Consider the following 16,124-nt stretch of genomic DNA (forward strand, 5'->3'; position numbering starts at 1 on the left):
TCTATGCTTTCATACATGACTCTAAAGAACAAATCCTGTGAACTTGCACTAGGGGACATTTCATATTGCTGTTTTTCCTCCAGTTTGGTTTATGGCATATATGGCTGAATTAGTCAAAATCTACAATTTACCGTCATGTCTAACCCCCCCAAATTCTCAATATGTAAGTTTGACACACTAAGTTGACTTTTTAGGGGTTTGGTTAGTGGATGAAGAGGAACTTTAAGACTTGTTTAAGACAAAAACTAAAACACTGAAGCCAACATCTGAACATAAAAGGTGACAAAATGTGAGCAAAAATCCACATTTTTATGTAGTTGTCATCAACACCACATGTGCTACAGTGTGTTGTACAGATGGAACACAGACATAGCGTTGTGCAACTGAAACCAACAGATGCCTCCTAGAACATGAACTCTTGTACTTTCTGTTTAATTATTATGACTAGATTCTGTCTTTTTATCACACCAAACCTAACCAAACATTTCTGACAACAGCATGAATACGTTGAGTTATGACACACTGACATGCTTACACATTCTTTTTTTAACCCTCTCTAGTAGTTTTGTTCATCCTCTTTCTAAAAACTTCTTGTTCATCTTAGAAAGCACAACTACAATTTGTCACATTTTCCAAGAGCTATAAAATCTCCCTGAGTCGAGATTCACTTGATAACGCTGTGACAGGGAGCGCTCATTACTAAGAACAAGAAAGAGAAAAAAAAAAAAAAAAAAGCTGTATGTGGGAGGGGTACAAAAGTAAATCCGCACCGCCCAGGCAGCACAAAAACTTTGGAAAGTCCTGACACCGTTACACTGCTGAATGCAGCCACTTCCTCACCCCGTGGATTATACGGCCAACTTTATTCAAGAGAGCCACCTACTTAAATAAAAGTAAGTTTAATAATTCAGGAATTTATTTACACTCTCTCTTCTCTTTTTTTTTTGTGGTGTATTTTCAATTTCCCTGGCAGCCTGGAGGGCGGTAGGCAATATCTTTAAGCTCTGATTCCCGATCAGCCTGTTTTATGGCTGTTTGGAGACGATGAAGGTGAAACGAGCGCAGATAATGCGTAAAGTTGCCAAATATGAAAGTGAGTTTTGTAGTCTACACGGGGATCCTAACTCTCCATATCACATCTAGGCTTCTTAATTCCATTATTACTAGTTTATTTGTTTTTAATTCTTAGGCAGATTTTTAGTAGTTATGTCACTACTCTTTTTTTTTTCTCAGAATTCCGGGGAAATAACGAGACTTTATGTTTTCTTTCGGGGCTGCATAAACAGTTTACACAGGCTCTTCCTTTCCCCTCTATATGAATCATATAACAAGAGCAGTCTCCTTCTTATCTGATCTCGGCATTGTGATATTATTTAAAGAAAGCGATGCCGTGCTGCTTCCTGAAACAGTGCAGCCAGAAGTATAGTGACCAGCAGATAACCTCTGCGCTCCGACCCTCATTGTGCGCCAAGAAGACGGGACAGAAATATTGTGGGTTTGTCTCATGGGGGAAATTCCTCCCCATTTAAGAGGGAATTTCACAAATCTAAGCAACTTTCAGTGTTTTAACAGGTTGTGTAAGTGACCACTGCCCTTTATCTGTTCTGTTTAATTGATCATTTTGTGGCATGGAACCAGAATGTGAGAACCCAGTAAAGGGTGAGCTGCTGTCTAAATGTTATAAATCACTACCTATGACCACATTTTTGGTTAATCACTCTTGGCTTGTGTTTGCACTCTGACTATGACATCCGTGAGATTGTTCAGATCTTTGTCATTCCTCACGTCTCCTCCCAGACTTCCCCCCTCTTCCTCTCTCCTGACCTTTCAACTTTTTTTAAAGCTGCCTTTGTCTGCTCTTCCACTTTCACAGTCTCCGCTGCTCCGCCACCAGACGAGGACCCTTCCACTACTGCCCGAGTGTCTTCACACCCCCACAGACTGAGATTCAGCTTTCACCGACACCTGGAACCTGAACAGAGATGGAGGGCCACACGATGCGGTTTGCTCTGCTGCTGTGCATCACTATTGCAGCCTTTGGTAAGTCAACCAGCTCATATTTGACCATTTAAGACACTGGATTTCGCACCAGAGCATTGCATTTACTGAAAACAAGTGTGGCATTGTAGATAACAGCCTGTAGGCCAGTGGATTTGGAAGATTTTGAGCCTCTAGGGCACATTTCTGTCAACCTAAAGTTCAAAGGGAGATATTAATCTTGCACTGTCCTGCTCTCTGACGTCATTTCATTCTCAAGACATAAAAGAGCATTACTTCCCCTTGTGTTTTTCTTCTTGCACTCTCTGTACGGATTTTCGAAGCTGCTTTGTAGAGAGAGGTTATGTGCAACCTAGCTGCTGTGGCTTATCCAAACAGAGATTATATAGACAATGGTTTATTAGAACAGTTCAAAACCAGAGTATCTCCAAATAAAATTCACTCTATTGAACCGCCGTGTCGCCCTGGGAAGCATTTATCTGTGTAGTTTTTTTCAGGTTTTAGAGATAAAAAAAAAAAGAGAAAAGTCTTTAAAGACAGTTCAGTCACAAGAAACAAGAAAACATGTGGCTGCTCACAGATTTTGTGTGATCCTCCTCCGACACTCCCTCTGTTGGCTGCATGTGGCGGCCCATATCAAATTCAAACCTGTAATCCCTACAAGGTGGCAAAGGGATCAGAGACCCTCTGTATCCCCACAGGCCATAATCCAGCCTCACACTCTTACCAACGCTCAGCAGTGCTGCTTCACAGTGTTTGTGTCCCACTTCCCTGCAGCAATGTGGCATTTGAGGTGGCCACATGGTTTTCAATTAATAACACATTGCTAAAAAAAAAAGAAAAAGTCATTTGATTGTAATTCATTTGTTGTGCGAACATCCTGAATACAATGGCCCACATCTGCTGATCTGATTTAAAAAAAAATCAGTATCAATGCTGCATGTTGGGCAAATATCATTACACATATTTTTGTACAGTTAAAAAATAAATCTGCCTCAGGGTTTAACTGTTTTTCAGCTCATATTTTACAATTTGAAACAAATCGCATTCACTGTCTTGAGTGTGCTAAATTGTAACGTAGTAAAAGTTTAAAAAGCAATATCAATTCCTCCCACAAGCAGCTTTTTAATACCGGTCTGTAAATATGAAGTGCGATTTCCCTCTAAATGTCATGAAAGAAAGCATAATACACCCTGCTGTTATTCAATACAGCTGTAACATTAACTGTCAGGAAAATGAGCATCCATTTTTCAGTGAAAGAATAAATGCCAAACAGCATTTCCAACACTTCAGGTCTGCGAACATGCACCAGAAAACAAAAAAAAAATAATGTTCAACTTCTTGTTTAAATAAGGCAAAGAAATCACCCTGGCAAACATACATCACCGTGAGGATTATGTGCCAAGCATGTTCGCTTTGAATCTAGCTCCAGCGCCGACCTACTGTATGAAAAATCACAATATTGCCACAAGTGCTAAACACCCTCTCAGCAGGAGTGCTGGTGGCAGGGATACAGAGGTATTTTTTTTGGCCAACTGGCAGACGTGTGGAGAGTTGACCTTATGTAGCTTCCACCGCAGGGGATCAGTCTCGCTGTCTGATGCTGGAGTCTGTAAGGAGCTGTTTAGTTCAGCCTTAATTGCCTCTGTGACACATAGTTGTGTATTCCTCATCATTTTTCTCTCCTTTCTTCAATGAGGCTCTGAGGATTTTTTGCCTTTTTCTCCTCTTATTCTGTGGCGTCTGCTGCAGCAGCTTTAGGAGACCCAGAGGGAGCTGTGACACCGTTCTCAGACAGCAGCGTACTCTGACCCCGTGTACTGAACGTCTGAAGCATTAATCAAAACATCGGTGTGATATGCATGAGCTCCCGTATCTCACGTATTGTTTATTCGGCATTTTATAGTCCAGTATTGTCATATTAATTTGTCAATTTTCCCCGACGCTGTCTCCCGGGCTTAGTGCCGTGTCTCTGTTTGAAACAATCGAGCACCAACGCGAGGTGTGACACGCTACAGCCAATAGCACGCGCTATATGGAATCAAATTTGCACATTTCCAGGTTGACGTTGAATATATGGAGATGGGAGGGGGGAACAAAAAAAAAAATGTATTGGCAGAATATCGACTGCGACTCCTGGTCTGTTTATTTAATAGAATCCCAGCCAGCGGTGGGAGCAGACATGATGTGAAAGCTACTCAAAAGAAGAAGTAAACACACAGAAAGAGTAAAAGTAAATCAAAAATAGCCCGCAGCCTGCCACAAATCCCATGACACTCTTGGCCAACTCCAAGCAATGCTATATTGTGTTTCGCTGGAGCTCGGTGCTGCTGTAGCTTTATTTGAGCTTTTTATATGTTTGACCCTCTGTCAGCGCCGTGAAATCGGACTCATGAAATCATCTTGTGAGGTCTGAAGTACTGGTTTGAATCTAACAGCAGCTACTGAAGTAACCCGAGCACTTCGTGGACACATTTGTGTGTCCGTGTGATGGAGTGACCCAGTGAAGCCAGAGGATGATGTCAAAGGTGACGCTTTAGACTTGATTCTTCATATTGGAAGCATAAATGCACCTTTGAGCTCCCCTTGATGTGACGTTATACATTCATCTACCTTCAGACAAATGCAGTATTAGAATTTAATTAAAGAATTTGCTCCGTGAGACACAACAGTTAGCAATAGAACGCTTAAAGATGGTTCCTACTGGCTTATTAATACACTGCTGAGTTGGTAAAACACCAAAGGATAGAAATATTATTCCGATTGCAGCTGTAGAGACAGTGTCTTTCATTAAAATTACACCGAATCCATCAAAATTTAAAGGCTGTGGTTGATATAATATGCTGGATGGCTCACAGCTGTCTCTGTGTAAATCAGAGTAAAACTGTGGTTATCTTGTGAAGCCCAGTTCTTCAGTTCTCACCCTGACATTCTGTCTGCTGCTTCTTAAGCTACAGGCAAAAAAAAAGAAAAGAAGAAGAAGAAATCCAGGCACAACTTTTTAATCTTACCCCACAATTTTGACAAACACAGATAAATTCTGTTTTGAGGTTCTGTTTTCATCAGCTCTGGAATATCTATAAAATCAACCCCTGCCTGTGTCTTTCAAAGCTAGAAAAAGATCATCCCTTTTCTTTCACCTTACACCGCGATTATTAAAATTCTCTTTGTGTTGGGATCAGTCAGGCCTTTCTTTTTCTTTCTTTCTTTCTTTTTTTTTGTTTGCAGCTCATCCGTATTCTCTGGACAGACTTCTGTCAGGCTCCAATAAAACAGACAGCATCACACTGGACTTAGTTGCACTACGCTGCCTCCCTGTGAGGTTAATTGTGTTAAAAATGTTGCCGTTTGCTTCGAAGGCCTTACATGGTCCAGACTGTGGGTTTATCTCTGAGTTCCTGTGGTGCCACAATTTATCTGAATGCCTTCAGTCATTTAACTGGGAGGGGATGGGGGGTTGTTTGTACCATGTACACAGGGATGCTTTTGGATTTATGGACTCCTTACTCCCTTTACGATAGGTTGGCTGAGTCCTTTCTTAATATCTTAAAGACTTCTCGCAGGATTCTAACTGTATTGCATATTTTCTTTCTTTCTAATGGCCGATAAATCTTTCTTTGGTCAGTCTACCTGCTGCTTTAGCCATGTTTCCGTTTAACTATCAGGCAAATCTAAAGCAAACCTTTTGAATGTACAAAAAAAAGAAAATAAAAATGCCTCGGCTGTCTTTGACAGAAACATGGAGAGAAGTCTTTTGGAGCTTTGTTCAATTGGGCAAGTTGTAATTATTATTTAAAATCAGCGAGTATTGCAATGCCTCATGCTGTCTAAAGGCTCTTGAAGCAGAAACAGCTGATCAGTCATGTTCATGATGTCAGAACTTATTCACAAATGTGTTTTCATCTCCTCTGAAGCGCATTAGCACTTTTTGAAAAAGTCAAAAAGATCTCAAGTGAGTGATAAAACTTGTTCTTTTTTAAGCAAAATTGAAGACATTTGCACCATTTTTAGTAATGTTTTCCAACATCTTGCAGAAACGTAACTCCTGCAGCACTTTTTTTTTTGCAGATTATAAAGCTAATGCAGCAGCTTTCCTTATGGATGTGATAACAGTAGCCTCAGACAGAACTACTTGGTTCTCAATACATTTTGCATGCGTCTGGACGGTGCTGCAGTGATTTTCTATTCATTTTTCATAAAGTCGGGGATTAAAATTTTAAAATGAGAGCAGCAGAGGTCATGATTTCTTGATTTTGGTTTGTTGTCTGGGTGAACTCAGTCGTCCCTCTGCTGCCTTGAAAGCCTGGAAGTTTTACCGACCCCCACGTACCTAAGTTAGCAACACAGACTTTCTGTTTTAAATCTGAAGTCTGCAAAGTTCAAACCGAGATAACCCCGATGATGTCACCGGGGTTATTTCCTTAGATTTGACAAAGCACCTCCTGGACACAGAGGTTCTTATGCAACTGGCTTTCAGAGGCTATTTGGGCCCCTTCATGATGAGTAAACTGATCTTTTGTGTCTAAAGTCACTGAAGTGCCACCATAAAGCTTTTACATTTTTGCACACTTTCTCTTTCCTGGGCATTGCAACAGATTCTTTCTCACTTGCTGCTCTTCCCTGGGAGGCAATTGGATGCTGCTCCCTCCTTAGAAGATGATTTTCAGATTATTATTTCCAAACCAAGAACAATAACCGCTACCACTGAAGCCGACTGTGGCGGTTGGACGTATAAACAATTATCTTTGCGTCTGACTGAAGTCTTTGTATTTAGTGATTTTTATCCACTGTGTGTCTGGCATTTCCTGGCGGGGGAAACAGCGTTGAATATGCCCCCTGCTGCAACAGCTTTCCCAATGGGAGCCAGACATCACGATGTTAACTGCCAGACCTCCTGCTGCACTCTTGCCTACCCCAGAGTCTCCCTCCACGGGCTGAAGGAAAAGTACAAAAGTGATTAGAGAGCCGCTGGAAGAAGGAGGAAGAGCTGTCTGAACATGGATCTTAAAGAGGGACAGAGAGCGAGACAGACAGACAGACAAACAGAGATAACAGAATTCATAAAGGGTGATTCATGGAGACAGTGAGGGAGTGGGGGGTCAAATTTATGTGACTGTCAAAGAGCAGATAAGAGGTTCAGAAGAAAGATTTGGGAGAAGTAAATAGGGGATTTAGAAAAAAACTGAAAGATAGGGGGAAGAAAAAGGACAAGACACAGATAAAGACTCCGAGATACGGAGGCTGAGTGAAATGATTAGTTAGAAAAAGTGAGAAGTAAGTAATTAGACTAAAGCAAATGTAAGAAAAAGACTAAAATGAGAAAGAGGAAATTCATTAGTCGCCAGAAACAGGGTGTCAGGGAATTACAGAGGAAAAAAGAAAGAGAATAGATGACTGAGGTTTCTCAGAAGGCATGCTGTAATAGGAAAAAAGAGAAGAAAACAACAAAACGTCATGTTAAAAATGGCTCTGAGAGTCAAAACAGTCCACTTCCCCTGTTTTACTGTAGTGAGCCAGCTCTGCCTGCAGTCAGACTGGGTGGCAGGGAGACGCGACCACTTGTCGCTGCCTCAGACCGATTTCAATCTCCTTCAATGTTATGCCCCTCCCAAATAACAATCCATTTCTGACTGCCTCGCTTTTCCTCTGTTTGAATGCTGAAAGCCGTGCAAGGGGAGCCTAACTAACCCCATGTTCCTCTCCTCTGTTTGTTCCCACATGGTTTTCATTAGCCAACACTTGACTGGTAATGGAGCTACTTCTAGCGTGCACTGTGGCATATAAATGATCATATTTGTGGGTTTGTAAAAGGAAAAAAAAAAAAAAGGGCAGCATGTAATTTAAGCCTGTTTCCAGTTTTCAGTGGGTATTCTCTTCTGGTTTTAATTAAGGAAATGAATACAGTGTGTTAGATGGTTGTGTTGCAGCTCTGACTTTGTGTTAAAACATATTTCCAGCTGCCCTTGAGAAGACCCTGTTCTCTGTACAGGGTGCTATTGAAGGTGCTGTTGTCTGCTTGCAGTAAACAACAACAAAAGGAAAAAAGTGTTAAAATTTTGAAGCACACTATACACACGGTATACTGTATCTGGCCTTCGCCTCCGTGTTACATAACCGTCCATCACATTCCAGATTTTCTTTAACATTCAAGTCTAAACGATGGTGCAGACAGAGTTCACCATATAATGACTGTTCATCATCAAAATTAAGCTAGCGGCACTCGTCTCGTCTGAATTTTCTCCTGAACATCATCATTGTGTGACTGTAAGGTCCTGCACTCTCTGGCCCGCCGCTTTTCATTATGCAGCCGCATGAGCACTGAATGGCTCATTAGTAGTGGGTGAGATAAACGCCTCGTCAGCATGGCGACCACTTGTGCCCAAGTCAACATGCCTGCTGTCTGCGCAGATAAGGCACGGCGTTATGTATTCTTATCTCGAAGTCTGTCTGCTCTGGTCAACCCTGGGGTCCACACAAATACAGGAAATGTACCTGTAACATTTGGATGGAATTTGGTAGGAAAACCATCGGAGGGTCAGCTCGCTCACCTCCGACTTTAAAGTCAAAGGTGCAAAGTCAGAGTTGGGTTAGAGAAACTTCTGGGTGGTCCTCCAATCTCACCAGAAAGTATTTTACAATTCTCTTAAACTTTATCTGCTAAAAAAATCTTCAATGAATGATTATGCAGGGCTGAATCCATCTCCGTCTTCCCTGCCAGACGAGCTACAATAAGAACAAAATGTTCTCAAATGTTTCATGTCATGTTTTTATATGAACAGAAGAGACTTTGCTCTGAATTTTTCATTCGCTCTAAATGAAATTCCAACACGAATTCGAAGATGATCGCTATAGGTACTGTAGCTCACCTAAACAGAACATACCGTCTTCCTGAATAGACATTTCTTTTAATGCTGCTGCACATTGTGTGGTTGAGTGTTGTATAATGGTAGAGCCTCTTGATTCAAGCACTGGGTGGGTAGTTTTCCTGTTGATTCAGGTGCCACACCAGTCAATCTGTATTTTGAGAGCTGAAATCTCTCTGATGTCTGACTCTGTGTGTGTGTGTACGATAGATGTGATGAAAGAATCCTCCCTGGATTTGGACGCCGGATTTTTCATTTGCTTGTATTTCTGTGATATGTCAGAAAGCAAGAATATATGACTCAAAGAAAAAAAAAAAAAGCCTTGAGACATCTGACAGATTATTTTAATCTGTTCATATACTGTAACTACAACAAATCCAGCAGTCAAAGTCGGTGCTTAATAATCTTTTCACAGATGCTTTGGGGAATAAAGTTACACTTGTCAAAGAATTCTCTCTAGTCCAGACGCCTCCATTAGTTAAACAGGGAAAATGAAATCATAAACTCGAAGCTGTCTCATAGATCTCTCTTTGAGATGATTCAAAAACCTTTATGTTCTTCGAGCCCCAGTAAGCTTTTTATGTTCACATAAATTTAAACGTGTCTTCATGGAAATAAAAAGAAAATATTGTGTTTCTAAGCTGCTCATTTGGAAAATGTGCCTCTTTTAGTGATGTCAACCAAATTTGACAGCATCTGAAAAATGATATTTAGTTGTTGTGTGAGGCGGGAGTATCACAAGAGCTGTTATTCAATTTGGGAGCGATGCCGTATAATGCACCGGTGGTGGTTTGCTGACCCGTTTATTCACACATGGATTGGACCTTCGCCTTCGCTCCCTTTAAATATGTCAAGGAAATATCAGAGCCTTCATTACTATGCCGCCTTCATATTGGAAAGCATTAATATTTACTGGCAAAAATCAGTCAAGAAAAACAAGCTAATCTCTCTTGGTTCTACGCGAAGCATATGTTGTGCAAAGCTACATCAATCTCCAATGATTGGGAGCAGCCACTGTGCAATGAATCTCTTAACGCTTCAGTCTGCTTTGGTTGCACGCAGTTAGCATGAAACTTGCTAAATTAGTCTGTCTTTCCACCAATTAACACTCGGATGATTAATTGTGTTTTGCTTGTGCTCTTTCAGTGTACTGGGGGAAAATCGCACCACATAAGTGAATGCAAAAAGGCACACTGTACCCAGTAACTGATGGTGCCTGGGATATAATGGATCACCTCAGAGTATGTATATATGATATATTTTTCGTGCTGCTTTCTTACAAAAAAAAAATGAAACAGCCACAATCCGTATGATTAATCAGCAGCAAAGAATGACTAGACAGTGGCAGCAGACGGGGCATAAACCGACGACTTGAACAACGCCACTGTCGGACTTGTTGTTCCGCCTGCTTCCGACAACGATGAGACGACGGACGAATGGCTCCCAGAGGTGTAAACAGAGCGAGTGTGAAGACAGGCTGTCTCCAGACCTGCTATCACATCCTCAGTTCCTCTCCAGCACAGACTGGAAGCAGGACTTGGCACACTGGCGCGCGCACACACACAAAAAAAAGTCTTCTGCTATTAAACTGACAAGGCTAATCAGCAAAAGAAATTTTTTTTTTTTGATAGAATTTCAGGACTTGGAAGAGGGAGGTGAGATGGTCAGGAAGCTTGTGTGTTGCATGGAGTGTGTAATGTGTAGTATGTAGGGGTGAGAGGCCAGGGGACAGTGCAGGCCCCTGCAGAGCACTGATAAGAGCTTGTTTACCTTCCTGTGGATGGTCAGGCCTCAATCTACAGTCGCGGAAACGCCGGGACAATAGGTGTGTGTGTGTGTGTGTGTGTGTGTGTGTGTGTGTGTGTGGGGTGGGGGGAGTCGAAAGAGAAACTTGAGCCAGCCTTGAAGCGCTCCTTTCTCTCTCTCTCTGACTAACTCTGATAGGACTGCTGACCCTCCCTCCCTCCTCCTTCCCCATCATGACTCTGTCGCCCGACCCTGGACACAAACAGTTTACCCCCAGGGACCATGGGAGACAGTTGGTCTTGACGTTGTTTGCTGTCAGGGTTTCCCCTCCTGGTTTTTTTTTTTTCTTTTTCTCTTTTCCTTTTTTTCTTTTCTTCCTTCCCTCCTTCTCTCTCTCTCTCTCTTTGAAATGCAGCCACGCAATCCAGGTGCAAGTTTTGCAAGTCTTCATTTTGCATGTAAACTCTTGGCAAGTAGCTGATGGTCTTTTCCACAGTGATTTACAATGAGGGAGGGCATGAAAGACAGGGCATGAAATCAAGCCTGCCCGCTCGCTATCCCGAGGTGAGTGAATAGGACGGCCGGTTATTGGGCTGCAAATACTCGATCCCTTGAATCTAAATCAACATTTAGTTAAGGTGTGATGGAAATTTTAAATTCAAGGACTCGCCACTGGCTGTCAGTGCTCCGCGCTGCACGGCTGTTGAGGCAACAGTGCTACACACAGGCACACCCGGGCTTTTCAGATCTTTAATTTACAGGCAGCTGGCCTTGTCGTAAAACTGAATGCATCAGAATTTCACAAATCACGTATAATTATGGTGATGTATGCTAATGAATGGTTGTTTGTATATATCAAGCAGCCACACATATGCTGCACTTAGAAAACACTGTTGATATGGAAAACAAAACCTCAGCAAATCACGTCGACGTCTGCAAAACAGGAAGCGACGGAATCTGTCGGATCGCGTTTCTTGACGAGCTGACTTTTTTAAAAAAGTTCATTAAAGAAATGCCATTTTCCATGAAGTTGCATTTGACGCGGGTAGGCCTCCAATCATCCTAATGCAGCTCTGTCAATTTTAAATTTAGTTAGTCATTCTTTTTTTCTGCTGACCAACGAGGTGCTGACACTCCAGAATATGCGCAAAAGAGGAAGTCAATTGAAAAATGAACTGTACTCCTGTAGGTAGGTTCTGCTTTTCTTTCCAGTGATGGAAAGTGAGGAGCCATCGTGTACCATTTCCAGGACACATGATGCAAGCAAAGCATTTTTTAAAAAACCAAAAGTACATTTTACCGTACAAAGGTGATGATTGGCTAATGATGGGTCAAAGCAGGTCAGGGGGATCATGATTGGATTACAGGTATCTATTACAGTTCCAGTACTAAGCTTCTTTCACTCCCTACCACCCCCGCTTATTGACGTTTAGCTTTCCGATACCAAGAGTTCTATTATGGGCTGTTAACATAATGCCTCTTTGGCCTCGCTAACGCCGCCTTGGGTTCCCCAATTATCAAAAACATACTTCCTAGAGTGTCCGTAACAATATAACGCTGCCTAGTCCACTCACCTTTTGGTAGCAGATTTAGTGATGATTAGTCCGTCTTTCATCATTCCTAAAGTCTTGTAGAGAAGGTTTGCATACTGGCAGCACAGTGCATGCGCTCCCACCGGCAAGTAGCATTCACGGTCTTACTTCAAACTGTTTCAAATTCTGAATATCAGCAGTGTGTAGGGCAACTTTGACTCCTGGTAATGATGAATCACCTCAATGTCTCCAGTAATACCCGAGCAGAGCCACTGGCCTCAGTTCAGCTACAGTGCACTCTTCATAATTACGTGGGTCCCTGCTGGATAGTGAAACTTCACTGAGGAGGTTCAGGTTGGCATCCTGAATTAATTACATTTTTATGAAGTGTTTTAATTTAAACGGGGAAACAATGGAGGTAACACTTGGACGCACACGTGGGCACAGTTAGTGGGGCGTCGCTGGTCAGAAAAACTGTAGTCTATAAAATATGGAAATTAACATTATTAATACAGCGATGATAAGACGTCACGTACATCTCAGGTCTAGACTGGACTCCGCTTTTGAAATTCACCTCCACATAAATCAAACTCAGACGGATTCTGCCGCACAAGGTTGACGCTTTCACTGAGATGCTAATGCTACCATGATGACGTTTTTGCATAAAGCCAACCTGAGCTGACCTACCTGACGAGCTGACGGCGCGCGTCAACATGAAATACAGCTTGTTGAGCTAAACAAAGCAAAGCAGACCGATGTACTGAATGAAGCAGAACGTAGCGGGTGTCACGCTGATCCTGAGATGTCCTAAAATGGCCACAGCTGGCGTGCTGGCTTAATGGTACTATGCACAATTGAACACATGTGGAAAACGGATGTCTGTCATTTGGGGAGCCAGTCTCCTATCTTCTTCTGAAATGCCCAGAGGTTAGGGAAACCAAAAGCAGATAGAAAGTGGACATGGGAAGAGACCAGACGGAATGTTTTGTCCTCCTCGTTATTTATGCCTCCGGGCCGCCTTAAACAAGCGCATCATACAGTATGTTGTTCATTATCTGCAAATATTGGCTCCATCCACAAAGTTTCTCCAAAGGCTTTTTTTTATTAACAGCAAATTTACCATTATTGATTTCAGCTGCATGCTCGTTGGTCTTAATTTCATAAGCTTTTGATCAGCTCGCGATGATTCTGTTTAATAAATAAAAGTGCCTTCAAGTCTGCGTTGATAATATGGTAATTGGCTGTAACAACTGAAAAGGAATTTGGATTAGGATAAAGAAGTTTCAAGATCAAATCTTACTTCTTGTATCGAACCCATTTTCCTTTCCTTTTCTAATGCCTTCTATTCACATCTAGCCCTGATACCTAACATCTAAATAGAAAATCACCACCATCCATAAACATGTCTTCTCATGTAATGGGAAATGGAGGGGACTGATGTAAGTAGATAAAGAGGACAGGGAATGGAATGGTTCTTCTATACCTCATTTACCAGCAAACCGCTTAGCGAGGCCATTGGCATTTCCGGGGTCAAGAGGGCAAAATGAATGTTCTTCATGTCCTATGGTGACTCGTAAAAAAGGAGAATAGTGACACGTGCATGTGCGTACACACAAGCGCACAGGCATGCGCATTCTTACGCAGTCAGTGTGATTTATACCGAGACCTCTTGGGCGACAGTCATGCGCTGTTGACTCTGTCACAGCAGAACAAGAGACAAATAACTTTATGGATGTTGATATTGAGCAACACACATTAACACAAGAGCCAGAATAACAGGAAGCCAGCCTTGACCTCAGGGGTGAGAGGGGGGGAAAGACAGAAGGCGAAGGAGCTAATTGATGGATCTCCATCGTGATTTGCAGGAGAAGCTGCTGTTAAAGCAGACGAAGGAACGGTGCAGATGTTGTCTCACAAATGATAATGCCCTCCCTCAATTCTCTAATTAATGCCAAATCTTTAATTTATTTTAAAACTCCGCAAAAAACAGAGATGTATTAGTCTGTTTAAAAGGGTGGAAAAAAATGGAATAGGGCACATACAAAAGATCCATCTCTTCCAGCATTCTCGTAAGTAGCATCTGAAAAGTTGTGTGTGACAAAGAGATTCTATAAATGATGTAACTGTGATCAAAATCAAAGCAGCTCTCTTTTCATAAGTGATGTTGTGGCTCACAGACGCTATGAACAAATGAATTAGCTGAACAAATGACTAAGAGTCCACAATACAGAACCAACACGGTCTCATTGAGGAGGCCTCACAAACAAGAGAAAGAGCTGCTTATGTAACATGTTTCAGCTCCCTCTAACTCCCGTTCACTGCATTCATCACTTTTCATCCCATTTTATCTCGACTTCTGTCCACTCTCCCCCACTGGGAGCGATGACATTGCCTTAACCAAGGCCTTTGATTAGTTCCGCTTCTAAATGAGGCACATCCGGTTGACCTCGCTGTCTCTCGTATTAACCCCTTCCTCTCTGTATCTCCTCTCACTCGCTTTACTCCACTCCAGCTCCTCTCTCTGATGGATGGTGGCCCTGCTGCGTAAACAGACCGAATACATCATAAAAGTCAGCCGAGCAGTGTGTCATGCAGCATTTGCTTACTAAATTAGTTGTTTCTGTTATGATAATACACTTGCTTATATGCTTCAACGCCAGCAGTTTTTTGGGGGGTGATTGAGGCATGCACAGTGGATGCGTATATTGCTTGCATTCATCTTACTTACTGGATATGCTTATCCAATGTTTAAGCACAGGATAGAGTTCTGACTGATTGCATGAAAGCTTATTCCGTAGTGAATGTTGCTTGTGGTGGGCTTTGTCCTGAGAAGTAAATCTAGACTACGGAGTTTGTCAGCCATGAGGACTGTGAGCTGCAGGTAACTTGTGTGCTAACATCCCTGAAACAGCAACAACAACCTCCAGACACACTGAAAATATTAAGTTTTACAACAATACTGATTAAGCAATGGTGCAGCCTTGCTATTTTTTCACTGAATTATCCAATTTGATGTCACGCTGACCACCCTGGATGCTAATTTTCCACCAAAACAATTCCCCCATCACTATTTTGAAGGAACACCATTACTCAGATGATTGTGATTGGTACAGAGAAATACAAACAGTCTATACCAGGGGGGTCAATCTCAAAAACACAGTGGGCCAAAATTTAAAACCTGAACAAAGTCGCGGGCCAACATTGAGCAAATGAACCTTTTAATATGGACCAAAACTAATTTTGCTTTAACATTGAATATGGAACAAGCAACGCTTATTCCCATACATTATAACTTAATAGTGGAGACATGCAAAATCAAATTATAAATAAAAAAACACATCAGTGGCACAGTGACAGTTGTAGCGTGAAGTCGCTATGCCTACTGTCACAGAGGAGAGGGAGTTTCTGGGTCCTGTCCTGATTGACGTGCCAAAACAACAACAGGGCATTATGGGATTTGTAGTATTAGCGGTGAATGCGCTGTTCAGTATAATACCGGGGGCAGCTCTAGTAGTCATTTGGTATGTCTCGTGGGCCAAATATAATCACAAAGCGGGCCAAATTTGAGAGTTTGACACTACTGGTCTATACCTATCTGTAGTAGAATAATAATGAGGTGCAGTTAGACCATTCTTCACGACACTGAGTCAGCATTACAGAAAGGTCTGTGAGACGATGACAGCTGTGACTGTTATGGCTCAGAACTCCCATAATGACTAGTTCGTCTCTAGTCATCAAAAGGGCCAGCAAAGGGATGCCTGATTGAGTTGGAAAAGACATCTGACCTTCCCCACCGTACTCCGTCTCCACTATTCACTACTCTCTCACCGGAGAGCATTTTGTCCCCCCGGTGACTTCAGACAGGTTCGAGTAAGCAGTGTACGCGCACACACAAATCCACTCTAATCTAACACAATGGAACACACACACACATTCCTCAGGTCAAACACCAGGCATTTATACCCAACCTCACCCATGACCGCGC

At 42.2% G+C, this 16,124-nt stretch overlaps 1 protein-coding gene across 2 annotated transcripts in view; it reads left to right on the top strand.

Moving 5' to 3' along the window:
• The first annotated feature begins 805 nt into the window (after nucleotides 1-805).
• Nucleotides 806-16,124, top strand: part of eng (endoglin) — a 42,290-nt gene continuing 26,971 nt past the window's right edge. Inside the window, exons 1-2 of one of the 2 annotated variants that reach the window (XM_008279207.1) lie at nucleotides 806-893; nucleotides 1,874-2,040. In XM_008279207.1, coding sequence (XP_008277429.1) covers nucleotides 1,983-2,040 — 58 coding nt within the window. In that variant the 5' untranslated portion in view covers nucleotides 806-893; nucleotides 1,874-1,982. The remainder of the gene's footprint in view (nucleotides 894-1,873; nucleotides 2,041-16,124) is intronic. The other variant, XM_008279208.1, reaches the window with a different exon arrangement.

Source organism: Stegastes partitus, unplaced genomic scaffold, assembly GCF_000690725.1.
Source record: "Stegastes partitus isolate 25-593 unplaced genomic scaffold, Stegastes_partitus-1.0.2 Scaffold148, whole genome shotgun sequence".
Taxonomy (NCBI): Eukaryota; Metazoa; Chordata; class Actinopteri; family Pomacentridae; genus Stegastes; species Stegastes partitus.